Source organism: Alnus glutinosa, chromosome 14 (genome assembly GCF_958979055.1).
Source record: "Alnus glutinosa chromosome 14, dhAlnGlut1.1, whole genome shotgun sequence".
Classification (NCBI taxonomy): domain Eukaryota; kingdom Viridiplantae; phylum Streptophyta; class Magnoliopsida; order Fagales; family Betulaceae; genus Alnus; species Alnus glutinosa.
In genome coordinates, this window is record NC_084899.1 from 2639789 (window position 1) to 2655238 (window position 15450).

Below are 15450 nucleotides of genomic sequence, written 5' to 3' on the forward strand. Positions count from 1 at the left end.
AACAGTATATATAATGGCATGCTATTAATTTTTTATTTTTTTATTTTTTAAAAAAATATGCAAACATTTATATCATGTATATCGTTATATGTACAAACTTTAAATCATAATTATTAAATGAATACTTTTCACTTCATTTATAATGGAAAGGATTATATTCCTCTTTTGTGGACCGCTTGTCAAACAGATTTTATTGTCAACATTCTTCTTGGCGTTCAGTCCAATAAACATTCAACCTGTATTTTTACCATTTTTCAGTTGCTTGTATGATTTTTATTCAATAATGTTTAAACTTTTAATTGCTTTGGCTTTGGTTATGGGACTAAATGTTCCAGTCCATTAAAGACCCTGTATCTATAGTCTTTTATTTTTTTTTATTTTTTTATTTGTTTAAAGTAGTATTTTATTGGTCTCAAGTATTTTAATTTAGTAGATCTTTTGTAATGTTCCATTATGGTTACAAGGATCATCTTCAATCGTAAGTTGTCTTGTTTGAGTCTTTCAAAATTAATATGACTTTTAAATCATTATTGAATCAAAATTTAACAGTTATTTATCAAACATCTAATAGTAATTTTAAAAGTTATATCAATTTTGTAAAGATTAAAAAAAATATGAATCGTCCTAATAACATCACTCATCCCGTTACGAACTTAATGTTGTAACACTAAAAACCTCTCTCTTTTAATTTAATTTATTTTTAATTATATTTTTTTAAATAAATAAATTAATTAATTTAAAAAAAAAAAAAAAACCCAACTTTTGTCCGTTAACTTAGAAAACCCATCCCCACAAGCCACGTGAGCAAACCCCAACTCAAGTACGTTTGGGAATCCACCGGGGCAACGGAAAGGCATCCACGCCCGCTCTGCAGAGACAGTGGTTGCTCGGAACGCAACCACAGAGGAATGAAAAAAAGGGAGCGACACAGAAGCACGGAATGGGCAACAAGATCGCGCGCACGACCCAAGTCTCGGCTTCCGAGTACTACCTCCACGACCTGCCGTCGTCGTACAACCTGGTCTTGAAGGAGGTCCTCGGGCGAGGCCGGTTCTTGAAGTCGATTCTCTGCAAGCACGACGAGGGACTGGTCCTCGTCAAGGTCTATTTCAAGCGCGGCGACTCCATCGATCTCAGGGAGTACGAGCGCCGTCTCTTCCAGATCAGAGAGATCTTCCGCCTCCTCGACAACCCTCACGTTTGGCCCTTCCAGGTCCAATTCTTATCGAATTCGTCGTCATTATCTTTTTTTTTTTTTTTTTGGGGGGGGGGGGGGGGGGGATTTTAACGCTGCGTTTGGCCGCCGAGTAAATGCGAGAAAATATGAATGGAACTTCGGTTTTGAATTCAGATACACCTATGTGGCTTATTTTAATTGAGCTGAATTAGGTACTACAAATGTTCAAGTTCGATGTTTCTATTTGGTTTCCGAGAAAATTGTAATGGAACTTGGGTGTTGAATTCTAATACACCTATGTGGCTTATTATAATTAGCTGAATTGGTTACCAAGAAAGTTGGGGAAGAGAGGAGGATAAAGATTGTTATTGCCGTGCTTTGTGTTGTGCTGAATTTGATGAAAAGAGAGGTCTGGAACTTACTTCAATTGAATTAGATAACCGTACTAGTTGTAATTTCAGGGGCGTTTTTGTTTTGGAGGTTGAATTGTGAAAACTTATATAGGCGTTTTATTTTCTTAGGTTTGTGTTTCGTTTTCAGGCACTTGAGTAGGGCGTTATTGTTTTGAAATACTGATATGGTGGTAGTGTTCTCTTGCAGTTCTGGCAAGAAACGGATAAAGCAGCTTATCTTTTGAGGCAATACTTCTTTAACAATCTTCACGATCGGTTGAGTACTCGGCCTTTCCTCAGTCCTGTGGAGAAGAAGTGGTTGGCTTTTCAGGTTTCTCTTTCTATCATTCTAAAACCCTGAATTGTAAGTGTTTATTGGGAACGGTTTCTCTCAGCATTTTTATTTTCTGGTGGATGTGCAGTTACTTCTTGCCGTGAAACAGAGCCACGAGAAAGGAGTTTGCCATGGTGAGTTCTAATAGTTCAAGGAATCCACACGTGCCATGATGTTTTTGTGATCTTATGTTGGTTTTATTTCTGTTAATTCTTGCATCTTTTCAGGTGATATTAAGTGTGAGAATGTGCTAGTCACATCTTGGAATTGGCTCTACCTTGCCGACTTTGCATCCTTCAAACCCACTTACATTCCCTATGACGACCCTTCAGATTTCTCCTTTTTCTTTGACACTGGAGGAAGAAGACTCTGCTATCTTGCACCTGAGGTTGGTTCTTAGTTATTTCCTTTTTATACTTATTTCATGTCATTTCACTTATCAAAAAAAAAAAAAAAACTTATTTCATGTCATTTGGTTTCTTTGATCAAAATACTATATGCTGATTCTTTTCTTAAAAGTTATGAGTCATGTCCAGTCACTTGTAGTGAGCCATCATTTGTGTCAGTGGCATCTACTGCGGTTTTGCATCTTTGTATGACTTTATTGTTATGTGTTTTTTTTTTCCCTAGTTGCTTGATAAAACTAAGGTGATTTTACTTGAAGTGGCAAGTGTTCCTTGAAGGAAGAAAGAAAAAAGAAAACTAAAGAGAAATTGTATTAGAACAACTCTCGCACAAGACTCAAAGTCCCAGCAGGAATCTTGTGTGGCTCAATCTGTGGAACTATCCAACCGGAACTCTACTAAGAAGTCTTCTACTTCTATCCAAAAGCCGAGTCCTATTGTGAAGTCCTAGTTCAACAGTGTCATAGCTAGATGAGATTTCAAGTGTTATAGTTCGAATGTATTTAGAGGTAGAGATCGGTTGCTAGACTAGAGTTAGTATTTATCTTAAACTTTGTAAAAAATCTCTATATATGATCAATGAATGCTCGGGTATAGAGCAAGGTTTTCAGATCTTATTATTCTTAAGCTCTATCATGGTATCAGAGCCATATCAAAGACACACGTCTTAATCTATGGCCAACTCTGATTCTGAATCTAGTGCCTCTGTTAGTTCGGTGGCTTCCACTGCCACTCAGCCTCACCCACCACATCCACAACCGTAGCCAGTTGTTTTTACCGTACCCAACATGAATCAGAATCTCCATATCAAACTCTCCAAAGGAAACTTCATGGCTTGGAGAACCCAGATCCTTGCCCACATCAAAGTTCAGGATGCTTATGGATTTCTCGATGGCTCGTCTCAACCTCCTCCTCAAACCATTCCGAATCCGTCTACTAATGCTGGAGCCCCTGCCACAATTGTCAACCCGGAATACCTCGCGTGGAGCCAAAGAGATCAGATGATACTCAACATTCTTATCTCCACACTGACCGAACCATATGTGGTACATGCAATTGGTAGTGTCTCTTCCGCCGCTCTCTGGTCGACTCTTCTTTCCATGTTTGCATCTCAAGCCCGTGCTAGAGTTATGCAAATCTACTTTCAGCTTGCCACAGTGAAGAAGGGTAGCAGCTCAATTACAGAATACTTCCAAACTATCAAGACTCTCAGTGACACTCTCGCTGCCACCGGACAACCTCTCAATGATTTTGAGAGCGTCTCCTTCCTTCACAAGGGTCCTGGGTTAACTAGGGTTGATCCCTTATCCATAGATGAACTCTTTGGCCACCTCCTGGCTCACGAGATGCGCCTGAAATAGCAGATATCTGCTTTTGATATTCCTCCATGTTAAATTACCACTTATCCCAAAAGCTTAAACTTTTTGGAAGATGTAAATTTAATTATTTAATCAATACTTTAACACTCCTCCTCATGTGTAGGCTTAAACTCCCTTTTAATAGGTGAGGTTCAACACGTGAAATATTTAATTGAAATGGAGGTGAATGATTGAGACAAGATTCGAACTCATAACCTTTGGTTCTGATACCATGTTAAATTACCATTTACCCAAATAGCTTAAGCTTATAGAAAGATGTAAATTTAATTATTTAATCAATACTTTAACACTCTCGGTCTTCTATACCTAGAGGCAGAGGTTACTGGGGAGGACGCCCCTTCAGCCGTGGATCCTTCCCAAACAATCGTGGCCGTGGCTCATATTTCTTCCCTGATGCTGCTTCTAGTTCCCGTCCTACCTGCCAGATTTGTGGGAAACCCGGACACACTGCCTTTCGCTGCTACCACAGCCAGGATTCTTTTCCAGAACAACAACCTCCTACTCCTCCATAGGCCTACTATTCAACTCCTACACTACCAGCAGAGGACGTTTGGCACCCGGACACAGGGGCTACACACTATGCCACCAACGAGCTCCAGCACCTCAACTTATCTCATGAGGATTATCACGGCCAGGATCAGATCCGAGTAGGGGATGGAACAGGTTTGCCCATATCTCATGTTGATAGAACTTAGGAATAATAGGATCTGAAAACCTTGCTGTATACCCGAGCATTCATTGATCATATATAGAGATTCTTTATAGAGTTTAAGATAAATACTAACTCTAGTCTAGCAACCGGTTTCTACCTCTAAATACATTCAAACTATAACACTTGAAATCTCATCTAGCTATGACACGGTTGAACTAGGACTTTACAATAGGACTCGGCTTTTTGAAAGAAGAATTAATGAGATATAGAGAGTGAGAGAAACAATCAGGGTAGAATACTAGGTTGAGAAAGAGAGAAAACTGTTTATGAATTCCTCAATTATCATTTATTTTGAGATATTATCTTGTTTTCCCACAATAAAGTCTTATTTATAGGCTTAATAAATCCCTATAACAGAAAACAATTCATCTAAAATGCCAACTGATATTGCATGATATTAGGATCCTTATTCCATTTCTTAAAACATTGGAATTTCTAAAAACAACAAATTTTAGCAACTTAAATAAGAAACTATTTCAATCTAATGTAAACTTCCAAAAATAAGGACCAAAAAGAAAAAATAAAACCAAACCTAAAGACTGATATAACTCTGTAGGTCCCATTTGTTTTTGTATTAGATCGGGTCCAATTGCAAGATCAGGGTGCATTGCATGGCCTCAGCCTTTTGAATATGGGTTACATTTTGATTTCTTTGAAGTGGAACTAATAACACAATATGCCTAAGCAAAGACACGTGCACAAATTTTGTTAAATTTAGTCAAATGGCAACATCAGCAAGTGCCATTAAACTGATTTTTTTTTTTTTTTTTTTCCCTCAATTTTCTTTTGTTTATTGGAGGCATACAGATGCTTCAATCCTTGATGAACATGTTCACGATTTCCAGGGATGTCACAATGGAGATGTAATTTAATTTATTTATTTTTGTGTTAATTGTTAAGGGAAACCTGAATATGGTTTACAAATTTTTTTACCCGGGATCCTTTTTTTGTTTTTTGATAAGTAACTGGGGATCCTTGAACAACATTCTTAGTGTGTTTCCCTTGGTTTTTCTGGCTCATTATTTTTCAACTTTCTTAATTGTTGCTTTTTTTTTTCTTTTTTTTTTTTCTTCAGGAGATAACTCTCCTCTATTTGCCTTTTCATTTTCTTCGCGTTTGATAACAAGCTGTAACATGACCTTTAAAACCTACAAGCTTGTATAGCAAATTACCGCACAAACTTGTAGGTTCATAAAGGTCATGTGTTTGTCAGTATCTATCTTGCTTGAAGCATGCTAGCTAATTTTGATTCCATAGCTCAATTCTTAGCCTAGCATAGGTAATTGTGTATGATAATCTTTATATATTGATTAAATGACGGAGGAGGTGCTTTGCATGGTGTTCCGGGGATCTAGTCGAGGCGAAGCCGCGGATACCCCGGTTATCAACAAAATATATTGGGTAAATGATACTTCCCCCCCACAAGCTACTTTCTGTAATTCTGTATATTGCTTACCCCCACTCACTTTAACACAGTGCAACTTAGACCCTAATTTGGAGTTTCACTGTCAATTTGCCCCATCCATCAATATCAGCCGTTAAATTGGACAAGCATATAAAATGACAACATTACCGTTTTATATGAAAAAGTCCCTTCTCTCGTTAAAAGTAATTTAGTCATTTTACATGTTTTTTTGTCTAACTTAATGGTTGATATGGATGGAAGGGGCAAACTGAAATCAAAACTACTAAATAAGGTTTTAGTTGCACTGAGTTAAAATTTATGAGGTAAGTGATACAAGGGTGGTAATGTGTGTGGGAAAGTGTCATATACCATTATATATTTTTTCCTTATATGTTTGAGTTTTAGTTCTCCTGACTATGCTGTGCACAACGTTCTTGGCTTTTTATAAAATTCTGCTCGTGTTAGGACAATTAATTTCTGTTTGTTGGCTTGCATTTCTTTAATTGCCTATAATAGAAGTCTGCCAAGGAAGTTTTTAACCGCTATTAGTGATATGCATATGCATTTGTCTCAGCAGTATCCAGTCATCAATTCTGAATAACATGACCATATAATTGATTGTTTTCAATCTTGCTCAATTTTCAGAGATTTTATGAGCATGGAGGTGAGATGCAGGTTGCACAAGATGCAACTTTGAGGCCATCTATGGATATCTTTGCCGTAGGGTGAGCATTATCTGCCTTCAGTATCTTTACCTTTGAAGTACTGTTTTAAATTTTCAGTTTTGACAGCAGAAGAAATGTTGAGATAACAAATTTAAACATTTTTTTAATATATGTCAATGTCAATGTCGTTGAAAAAATTATGCATATCTGTGAATTTGCATAAGGAATTAATTTGTAGCAAAACTATGCCTTAGTGAATTGTAGGATAAGATCATTTATTTATAAATATGCAAGTTAAAATGTCAAAGTTGATTGCAATCAATTATAACAATATATTCATGAGCCACCATTCATACGCATTTCATAATGAAAAACAACAATAATCTTTGGATAGTTTTTAACTATGTTGGCTGTGTAAAATTTCCTTATCCCTACTTAAAGATAAACTAAAACAAAATATTTAATTTTTGTGCAAGTTTGATTCACTTTCACTTTGTTAGGGGGAGGGACTGTTTCTCAGAAGTTGATTTCTTCAACAACACGGAGTGGGGGATTCGGATGACCATTTTCACATACTAATGAATTGAAATTGACATTTTTTTTTTTTGCATTAATGTGAAAAATGATGTATCCTAGTTTTTCAAATTTTTAAATAAAAATGAAAAGGCCCTTCTCTCTCTCTCTCTCTCTCTCTTCTGAGCTGCACTCATAATATTACTATTTTAGGTGTGTAATAGCGGAGCTTTTCCTTGAGGGTCAGCCGCTATTTGAACTCTCCCAGCTTCTTGCCTACCGCAGAGGGCAATATGATCCTAGCCAACATCTTGAGAAGGTACTCTCTCTCTCTCTCCCTTTTTCTAATCCATACTCTTTAGTTTGGAGCCATATTTTTTGAATTAAATATTATCAAGTTGTCCATCTAGCCTCAGCCATAACTTTTTGGCCTTGCCTCCATTCTTATGCTGCCTTAGACTTGATCCATGTAACTACTCACTGGTTTATATGACTACTATTCATGGCTATGATTCTCTTTCTTTCTTCATTTTGACTTCCATTCAAGCTTAATGATTAGCCATTTGTTGCCAACTGGGTGCAGATCCCTGATTCTGGAATCCGCAAGATGATACTACATATGATTCAGTTGGAACCAGAGTCACGACTTTCTGCTGAAAGCTACCTGCAAGAATATGCAGTTGTTGTGTTTCCAAGCTATTTCTCACCATTTCTGCATAATTTCTACTGCTACCTGAATCCTCGGCATTCTGATGTGAGGGTAATCAAACTGTGTTATATAATAATGTACAATCAATTTTAAGATCTCAACCACTTTTATTTATAACAACTAACATATGGTACATTGCTGTTCTGTAACCAATATATTTAGGTTGCATTGTGCCAAAGCGTTTTTCAAGAGATACTTAAGCAAATGATGAACAATAGGTCATCTGAGGAGACAGGTACTGGACTTGCTACACCTGCTAAAAGAACTAGTGGTGAACTGTCGCAAGAGATGGTTGCAAAACAAAATGTCAGTTTGACAAAGGACTCGTTGAGAAAGAGAGAGCAGACAGAGAGAGGCTTAATTCATGATCAGTTTGAACTTATCGGTGATCTCAATACACTTCTCAGGGATGTTAAACCGAATAATCATTACCCTGATGCCAAGCCGAGGCTTGAAGATGCGCCCAATTCTGCATTTTCCCAAAATTTTAAAAGCTATGGGATACAATCTCCTGGTGATCTACTTCAAACTATCTCCAATGCATTTAGGAGAAATGATCATCCCTTTCTGAAAAAGATTACAATGAATGATTTCAATACACTGATGTCCGAGTATGACAGCCAATCAGATACATTTGGCATGCCTTTTTTACCATTACCTGAAGATAGTATGAGATGTGAAGGTATGGTTCTGATCGCCTCTCTTCTTTGCTCTTGCATACGAAATGTCAAGTTGCCTCATTTGAGGAGGGCGGCTGTACTTTTGCTCAAGTCTTCTGCACTGTATATTGATGACGAAGATCGGTTGCAGCTAGTGCTTCCATATGTTATCGCAATGCTTTCAGATCCAGCAGCAATTGTGCGGTGTGCTGCCTTGGAGACTTTGTGTGACATTCTGCCTTTAGTTCGAGATTTTCCTCCCAGTGATGCAAAAATTTTTCCAGTGTATATTCTTCCAATGCTTTCCATGCTTCCTGATGATCCAGAGGAAAGTGTGAGGATCTGTTATGCCAGCAATATCGCTAAGCTGGCACTAACTGCTTATGGATTCTTGATTCACTCAATAAGCATGAGTGAGGCGGGGGTCCTTGATGAATTGACTTTAGCACAGAAGCCGTTGGCATCATCCAATGAGACATCTGAACGACTTCAAAGGATAAATAGTGATGCACAACTAGCACAGCTGAGGAAGTCCATTGCAGAGGTCGTTCAAGAGCTTGTTATGGGTCCAAAGCAGACACCAAACATCAGGAGAGCACTTCTTCGGGACATTGGCAATCTATGCTACTTCTTTGGCCAGAGACAGAGTAATGACTTTCTGTTGCCCATCTTACCTGCTTTTCTAAATGATCGAGATGAGCAGCTAAGGGCAGTGTTTTATGGGCAAATTGTGTATGTATGCTTTTTTGTGGGCCAAAGAAGTGTGGAGGAATATCTTTTACCTTACATTGAGCAAGCTTTAAGTGATGCAACAGAGGCTGTAATTGTCAATGCTTTTGAATGCTTGGCCGTTTTATGTAGAAGGGGTTTCTTACGGAAGAGGATACTGCTTGAGATGATAGAGCGAGCATTTCCATTGTTATGTTATCCCAGTCAGTGGGTACGAAGGTCAGCTGTCACTTTCATTGCTGCTAGCAGTGAGAGCTTAGGTGCAGTCGATTCTTATGTTTTCCTTGCCCCATTTATACGGCCTTTCCTCCGCAGACAACCTGCATCTTTAGCTTCAGAGAAGGCTCTCCTTTTATGTTTAAACCCTCCATTCACTAGACAGGTATGTTATCAAGTCTTAGAAAATGCTAGGAGTTCAGATATGTTGGAGAGACAGAGAAAGATATGGTACAATTCACCACCACATTCTAAACAATGGGAAAGCATGGATTTACTCAATAGAGGTTCAATTAAGAACTGGCCAGATAACCAACAAATTCCTGAAGCTCAAACACCTGTTGACAAGGCATTGCAACAGCCAGAGTTAACTGAATCTGATGATGGTGAGGCCAACTTGAGAGGTATGGGAAATTTTATGCGTAATGCTGCTAGCACAGTTGATATTCGTGATCCCCTAAGCTCAGAAAAGCTAAAATTCTCAGGCTTTATGTCGCCACAGGTTAGTGGTGTGAGTAGTTTTATGTGCGATAAATCACCAGAAGGCATACCGTTGTACTCCTTTAGTTTGGACAGGCGGGCAGTTGGAATTCCTCCTGCCGCGTCTGATTCTCCATTACAAGCAAATTCCCCAGGAATTGGTTCATCATCCATGCCTTGGATGGATCCTGTAAATAAATCATTTAGCTTGGCTAGTTCAGTTCCAGCACCTAAGCTTGTTTCAGGCTCATACAGCATCAGCAATGGTTCTAAACAGTTCCATAGAGTGGTGCATGAACCAGATGGCAACGACAATGATCAGATGGCCTATGCCAATACCAAAGCTCAAGAGATTGGATCACCTGGCATGATGAAAGGCAGTTCTATTACTGTGGAAGATGCCTCCACTTCAACTGATCTAATAGGATTGCCAACTTTTGCACGGACATCATCAATTCCAGATTCAGTTTGGAGGCCACGAGGGGTGTTGGTTGCACACCTTCAGGAGCATCGCTCTGCAGTTAATGACATAGCCGTAACAACTGACCATAGCTTTTTTGTGAGTGCATCTGATGATTCCACTGTCAAGGTTTGGGATTCGAGAAAGTTGGAAAAGGACATCTCATTTAGTTCGAGGCTAACTTATCACTTGGAGGGAAGCCGGGCACTGTGTGCTGCAATGCTTCGGGGTTCTGCTCAAGTTATTGTTGGAGCATGTGATGGCATGATACATATGTTTTCTGTTGATTACATTTCAAGAGGTCTTGGCAATGTTGTTGAGAAGTATTCAGGTATTGCTGATATAAAAAAGAAGGATATCAAGGAAGGTGCCATACTCAGCCTTCTTAACTACTCTGCTGATAGTTGTTTCAGTCAGATGGTAATGTTTAGCACCCAAAATTGTGGGATCCATCTGTGGGACACAAGAAAAAACTCCAGCTCGTGGACGCTAAAAGCAACTCCTGAGGAGGGCTACGTGTCTTCTTTGGTAACAGGTCCTTGTGGGAATTGGTTTGTGTCAGGATCTTCAAGGGGTGTGCTTACCCTTTGGGATCTGAGGTTCCTTGTACCTGTGAATTCATGGCACTATTCTCTTCCATGCCCGATAGAGAAGATGTGTCCTTTTATTCCTCCTTCAAATGCCTCTCTGCCTCCTACTGCAAGACCCCTTATTTACGTTGCCGCTGGTTGCAATGAAGTTTCTCTTTGGAATGCAGAAAATGGAAGCTGCCACCAGGTACATGGAGATTGTTTCTAATCATAGTTTATTGAAAAACAAACAAGTGTAATGCCATCATATGAGTTAGGAATGCCGATATTCTCCTGTAGGGGACAAGCTAGTAATCAAAGAACAAATATCCCCACCTCCCCTCCCTCCCCAAGGCCTCATACAAGGGTGGGCCAATAAGGAATAACCTATTCTTCCCTGCTCCCAAAAAGAAAAGTAAAGTTTCAAGTAAAGATCAAAAAATTTATTTAGTAATGACAGTATGTTTTTTTGGTAGAAGGCAAAGTTGAATGGGCAGAGAATAACAGTTCAACAGAAATTGATTGATAACATGCTGTGCTCTCTTTAGGATGCAGCCTGTATTGGATTGAAATTGTGAATTATCAGAACATTCTCCATCTTTTATTCAATTGGTTCAAATAGTAGGCTAAAATTGTTTCCAATATAATCTAATTTTGCTACTCATCAGCAGCTCTGGACAAGACCCCCTGTACTCGTTAAATTTACTCCAGACACCATGTTGAAGTAACTTTTTTTTTTAAAATTATTTTTTGTAACTAATGGAAATTTATTAAAAAAGTGGAAGGGCGCAGCCCAAGTATGTAGGAAGTATGCAAGAGAAACACTTAACCAGAAAAAGAAAAAGGATCAAGAAAGTCAAGAAAACTAGAAATAGGAAGACAATCATAGACAGCTGTCCATTGGTAAATAATTTTGAAGAAGGCCTTTTAACTCCACTTTCCGCGCACAGTCTTCAAAACTTCGACCATTTCTTTCTCTCCTGATACACCACATTAAACAAGCCGAGATCATCTTCCACACTACTACACTTTTAAAACGATCAAATTGCCCTCTCCAACATGCAAAGAGATCCACCACTTGACAAGGCATAACCCACTTTAACCCAAAAAGACAGAAAATAGAATTCCATAAGACACTGACAATCTAGCAATGGAGTAAAAAGATCTACAGTTTCCCCACTCTTCTTGCACATGCAACACCAATCTACAATTATGAGAGTAACTAATGAATAAACTAAAGGGGAAAAATGTTAATGAGGCCAAGAGATTGAGCATAGCATGTGCCACCTCCTTTACTTAATTATTATGTGAAGTTCTACTGTAGAAATATTGTAGTGGCAATGACAAAGTTGATTGTGTAATAACAAAACTGCCAAGAGCCTCTTGTCTTGGAGTGAGGAGGGTGCGTATTCATGATTTCATTATATGGATTTGTGAGCTGGAGCACTTCAGAACTTCCTCTTGTATTATTGTTTTTATCAAATCTTTACCTTGTTAAATTCGTTTTGTCACATTATTCAACTTTTATTTTAGGTATTGCGAGTGGCAAACTATGATAGTGATGCTGAAATGTATGACGGGCCTTGGGCTTTGGCAAGACCATCGAGTAAGTCAAACTCTAAACCAGATCTGAGACGGAATGTCAATCCAAGGTACAGAGTTAATGAACTGAATGAACCTCCTTCCCGTCTTCTTGGTATCCGTTCACTGCTTCCCTTACCTGGGGGTGATTTGTTAACTGGTGGTACTGACTTGAAGATACGTCGCTGGGAGCATTACAGGTTTGGAACTAAATTTCAATCTTATTTGCTTGTTTTCATGAGAGTGCTGTGATCTAATTGTCTTTAGCTCTTGAATGTTTCAGTCCTGACCGAACTTATTGTATCTGTGGGCCAAACTTGAATGGAGTTGGGAATGATGATTTCTATGAGGCAAGATCTAGTTTTGGTGTGCAAGTTGTGCAGGTATGTTTTAGGTTTCTGTCAATCTTTAACTAAATATGAGATTCAAATAATTTGGTAGATTAAACTTTCCTTCATGGAATTTTTGCAAAAGATTGTGCTTTGCTTTTATTTCTTTCTTCTTTGTCAGAAGTTAGTCCAACTTTTTATATGCATTTCCACCCTATAATTCTATTATCTTCCTACCTTCCTCGGTGATTGTTTTATGGCAATTGTACATTGACCCATGATCAGTTTTTGAAGATTTAACTTTCAGTAATTAAGTGGAGCTTGTGAAGGTGTTTCTTGCTTCCGTTTCCTTAAATTATTTTTTGAATGAATACCATATCCTTAACTTGTTTATCTAGAAACTGATTTTTTTTCTTAATTTGCTGTTACTCGTGCAATTAGAATGTGGGATGCTAAACTTGGTGCTTGTATTCTGGCTCACAGGAGACAAGAAGACGACCTTTAACTGCTAAGTTGACTGCAAAGGCAGTTCTTGCAGCTGCTGCCACTGATTCTGCTGGTTGCCATCGCGACTCCATTCTATCTCTGGCTTCTGTCAAGTTGAACCAGAGACTCTTAATATCGGGCAGTAGAGATGGGGCTATCAAGGTTTGGAAGTAAATGACTTAAGCATACCCAGTGATATGTTGTACATATTTAGTATCAATGCTGGTAGATATTGTACATTATATTCTATAGATTAAAAGCTTTGATTCCGTTGCATACATATCTAATTTTACCCGTCTGATTTGTACAGCATGTAAACATGTAGGATTTGTCAGCAGTTTATGTTGGATGATATTTTATATTGCTGTTATGATATTTTAATTTATATGCTTCACGTAAAAACAGTGTCAATATAAACATTAGTAAGATTGTCATTCTGATTAATTTGTATCCTCTGCTTCTACATGGAAAATTCAATTGCAACAATGCTTACTGGCCTACCTTCTCCACCCCTTTTGAGACTGGGACCTTGTGGTGTGTTTGTTTTTTTATTTTTGGCCAACTATATAATGGGTGTGGCTAAGATGAGGGGGTTGAGATCAATGATTGGTACATACAATTTGAAATGAATGCAATCATAAGAAGGTAGAGGTAGCACTAATTAAGAGTATGATTAGAATAATCTAAGATGGTTTGGTCATGTACAACTAGGGCCGTAAACGAACAAGTTTGGGATCGGCTTGGATAAACCAAACTTGGATTTGGTTCATTTGATATATGAGCCATTCGTGGATACAAAATTACGCTTGATTATTAAACGAAATATATTCGTATAAACTCGGTTTGACTCGGTTAACGCTCGTAAATATAGCTCATATAAGTTCCGCTCGACTCGTTAGCTTGTTCATATATATATTTATATAAGTAGGTTATATAAATGTAAGTATGTATATTAGTTATTAAGTAATAAGTATATAGATATATTATACATATGTAAGCATAAATAGTAATATCCTATATGACTATTAGATTGTTATACTCTATATGCTATAGTTATATACTTATATTCTACTAAGTATATATAATATATGTAAGAATATTAACCTCTATAATTAAATATATAACATGTATCCTAGTTATTTATGCTTATATATACTTTAAGTAGTAAGTTAGTAACCATATGTAATATATTAGAACTTATACCCTAGTTACCCTATATAAGCATTAAAGTATATAACTGTGTACATACTACATAACATATGGTTAACTATGGTTATATGCTAAAGTATATAATATCTTACATATTATTTACTTATACTATAGCTATATATATAATATACTAACATATTAACTATTTAGTTACCCTAGTTACCAATTTAGAAAAAAAAAATAAAAAATAGTTACCCTAGTTACCCTATTGAAGTATTTTTTTTGATAAAGTATATTCAACAAGCGCAAATGGGCGCAACCCATAGTACACATGACGTATACATGAAGCCCCTAATTCAAAGAAAAAAGAGAGCACCTATCTATAAATTCAAAATAAGAACACTCATGCATAAACTGAATTTTCTCTTTCCACATAAACAACATTTGTATCATCATTTTCTTCAAGTTCATCAAACTAGTCTCACAATCTTCAAAACAGCGTGCATTTCGTTCCCTCCATACACACCACATCAAACATAATGGGGTCATGCGCCAAATCGGTATCAAAGTCCGATTACCCTTTTGCCCCCTCCAACTCCCCAACATATCTTTTACCGATCACGGCATTACCCACTCCACCCCAAACATTTGCAGAATCGTCCTCCACAATTCTATAGCAACCATACAATGCAGAAACAAATAGGCAATAGACTCTCCAGAAATCTTACACATGTAGCACCATTCCATCACAATACTGTTTCTCTTTCGTAAATTATCTAAAGTTAAAATTTTCCTTAAAGTTGCCGTCCACACAAAGAATGCCACTCTCGGGGGGACCTTAACTTTCCAAATACTTTTCTACAGAAAAGAAGACTGAATAGGACTAGATAAAACCTTATAGTAAGTCTTTACCTGAAAAGATTTCTTTCGCACAGGAATCCAACACATTTTATCCTCTCCCTCACTTCTAACTTTAAGAGTGTACAACATCTCAAAAAATCTACTAACCGCTTCCACCTCCCAATCATGAACTGGGCGAGAAAACAAAATATTCCATAGAATTATGCCATTTTGTCTTTGCATATTCTCCTCCACCCAAGCA

At 37.7% G+C, this 15450-nt stretch overlaps 1 protein-coding gene across 2 annotated transcripts; it reads left to right on the forward strand.

Annotated features, from left to right (window-relative positions):
• Nucleotides 1-801: 801 nt before the first annotated feature.
• Nucleotides 802-13580, forward strand: LOC133856666 (serine/threonine-protein kinase VPS15). 2 transcript variants are annotated; one of them, XM_062291724.1, is made up of 11 exons: nucleotides 802-1213; nucleotides 1778-1900; nucleotides 1992-2037; nucleotides 2131-2291; nucleotides 6449-6528; nucleotides 7195-7300; nucleotides 7565-7741; nucleotides 7853-11011; nucleotides 12337-12584; nucleotides 12668-12767; nucleotides 13197-13580. In XM_062291724.1, exons 1-11 carry the CDS (start codon nucleotides 941-943, stop codon nucleotides 13371-13373), a joined length of 4650 nt encoding a protein of 1549 aa, XP_062147708.1. In that variant the 5' UTR covers nucleotides 802-940; the 3' UTR covers nucleotides 13374-13580. The 2 variants fall into 2 exon arrangements, with proteins under 2 accessions (XP_062147708.1, XP_062147709.1); XM_062291725.1 differs by having other exon boundaries at nucleotides 7565-7735.
• Nucleotides 13581-15450: the final 1870 nt, after the last annotated feature.

Coding starts and splice junctions, on each gene's coding strand:
- LOC133856666 (XM_062291724.1), top strand. CDS start 941: ATGGGCAACAAGATCGCGCGCACGACCCAAGTCTCGGCTTCCGAGTAC. Junction 1,214..1,777: donor CTCACGTTTGGCCCTTCCAG/GTCCAATTCTTA, acceptor GTTCTCTTGCAG/TTCTGGCAAGAAACGGATAA. Junction 6,529..7,194: donor ATGGATATCTTTGCCGTAGG/GTGAGCATTATC, acceptor TTACTATTTTAG/GTGTGTAATAGCGGAGCTTT.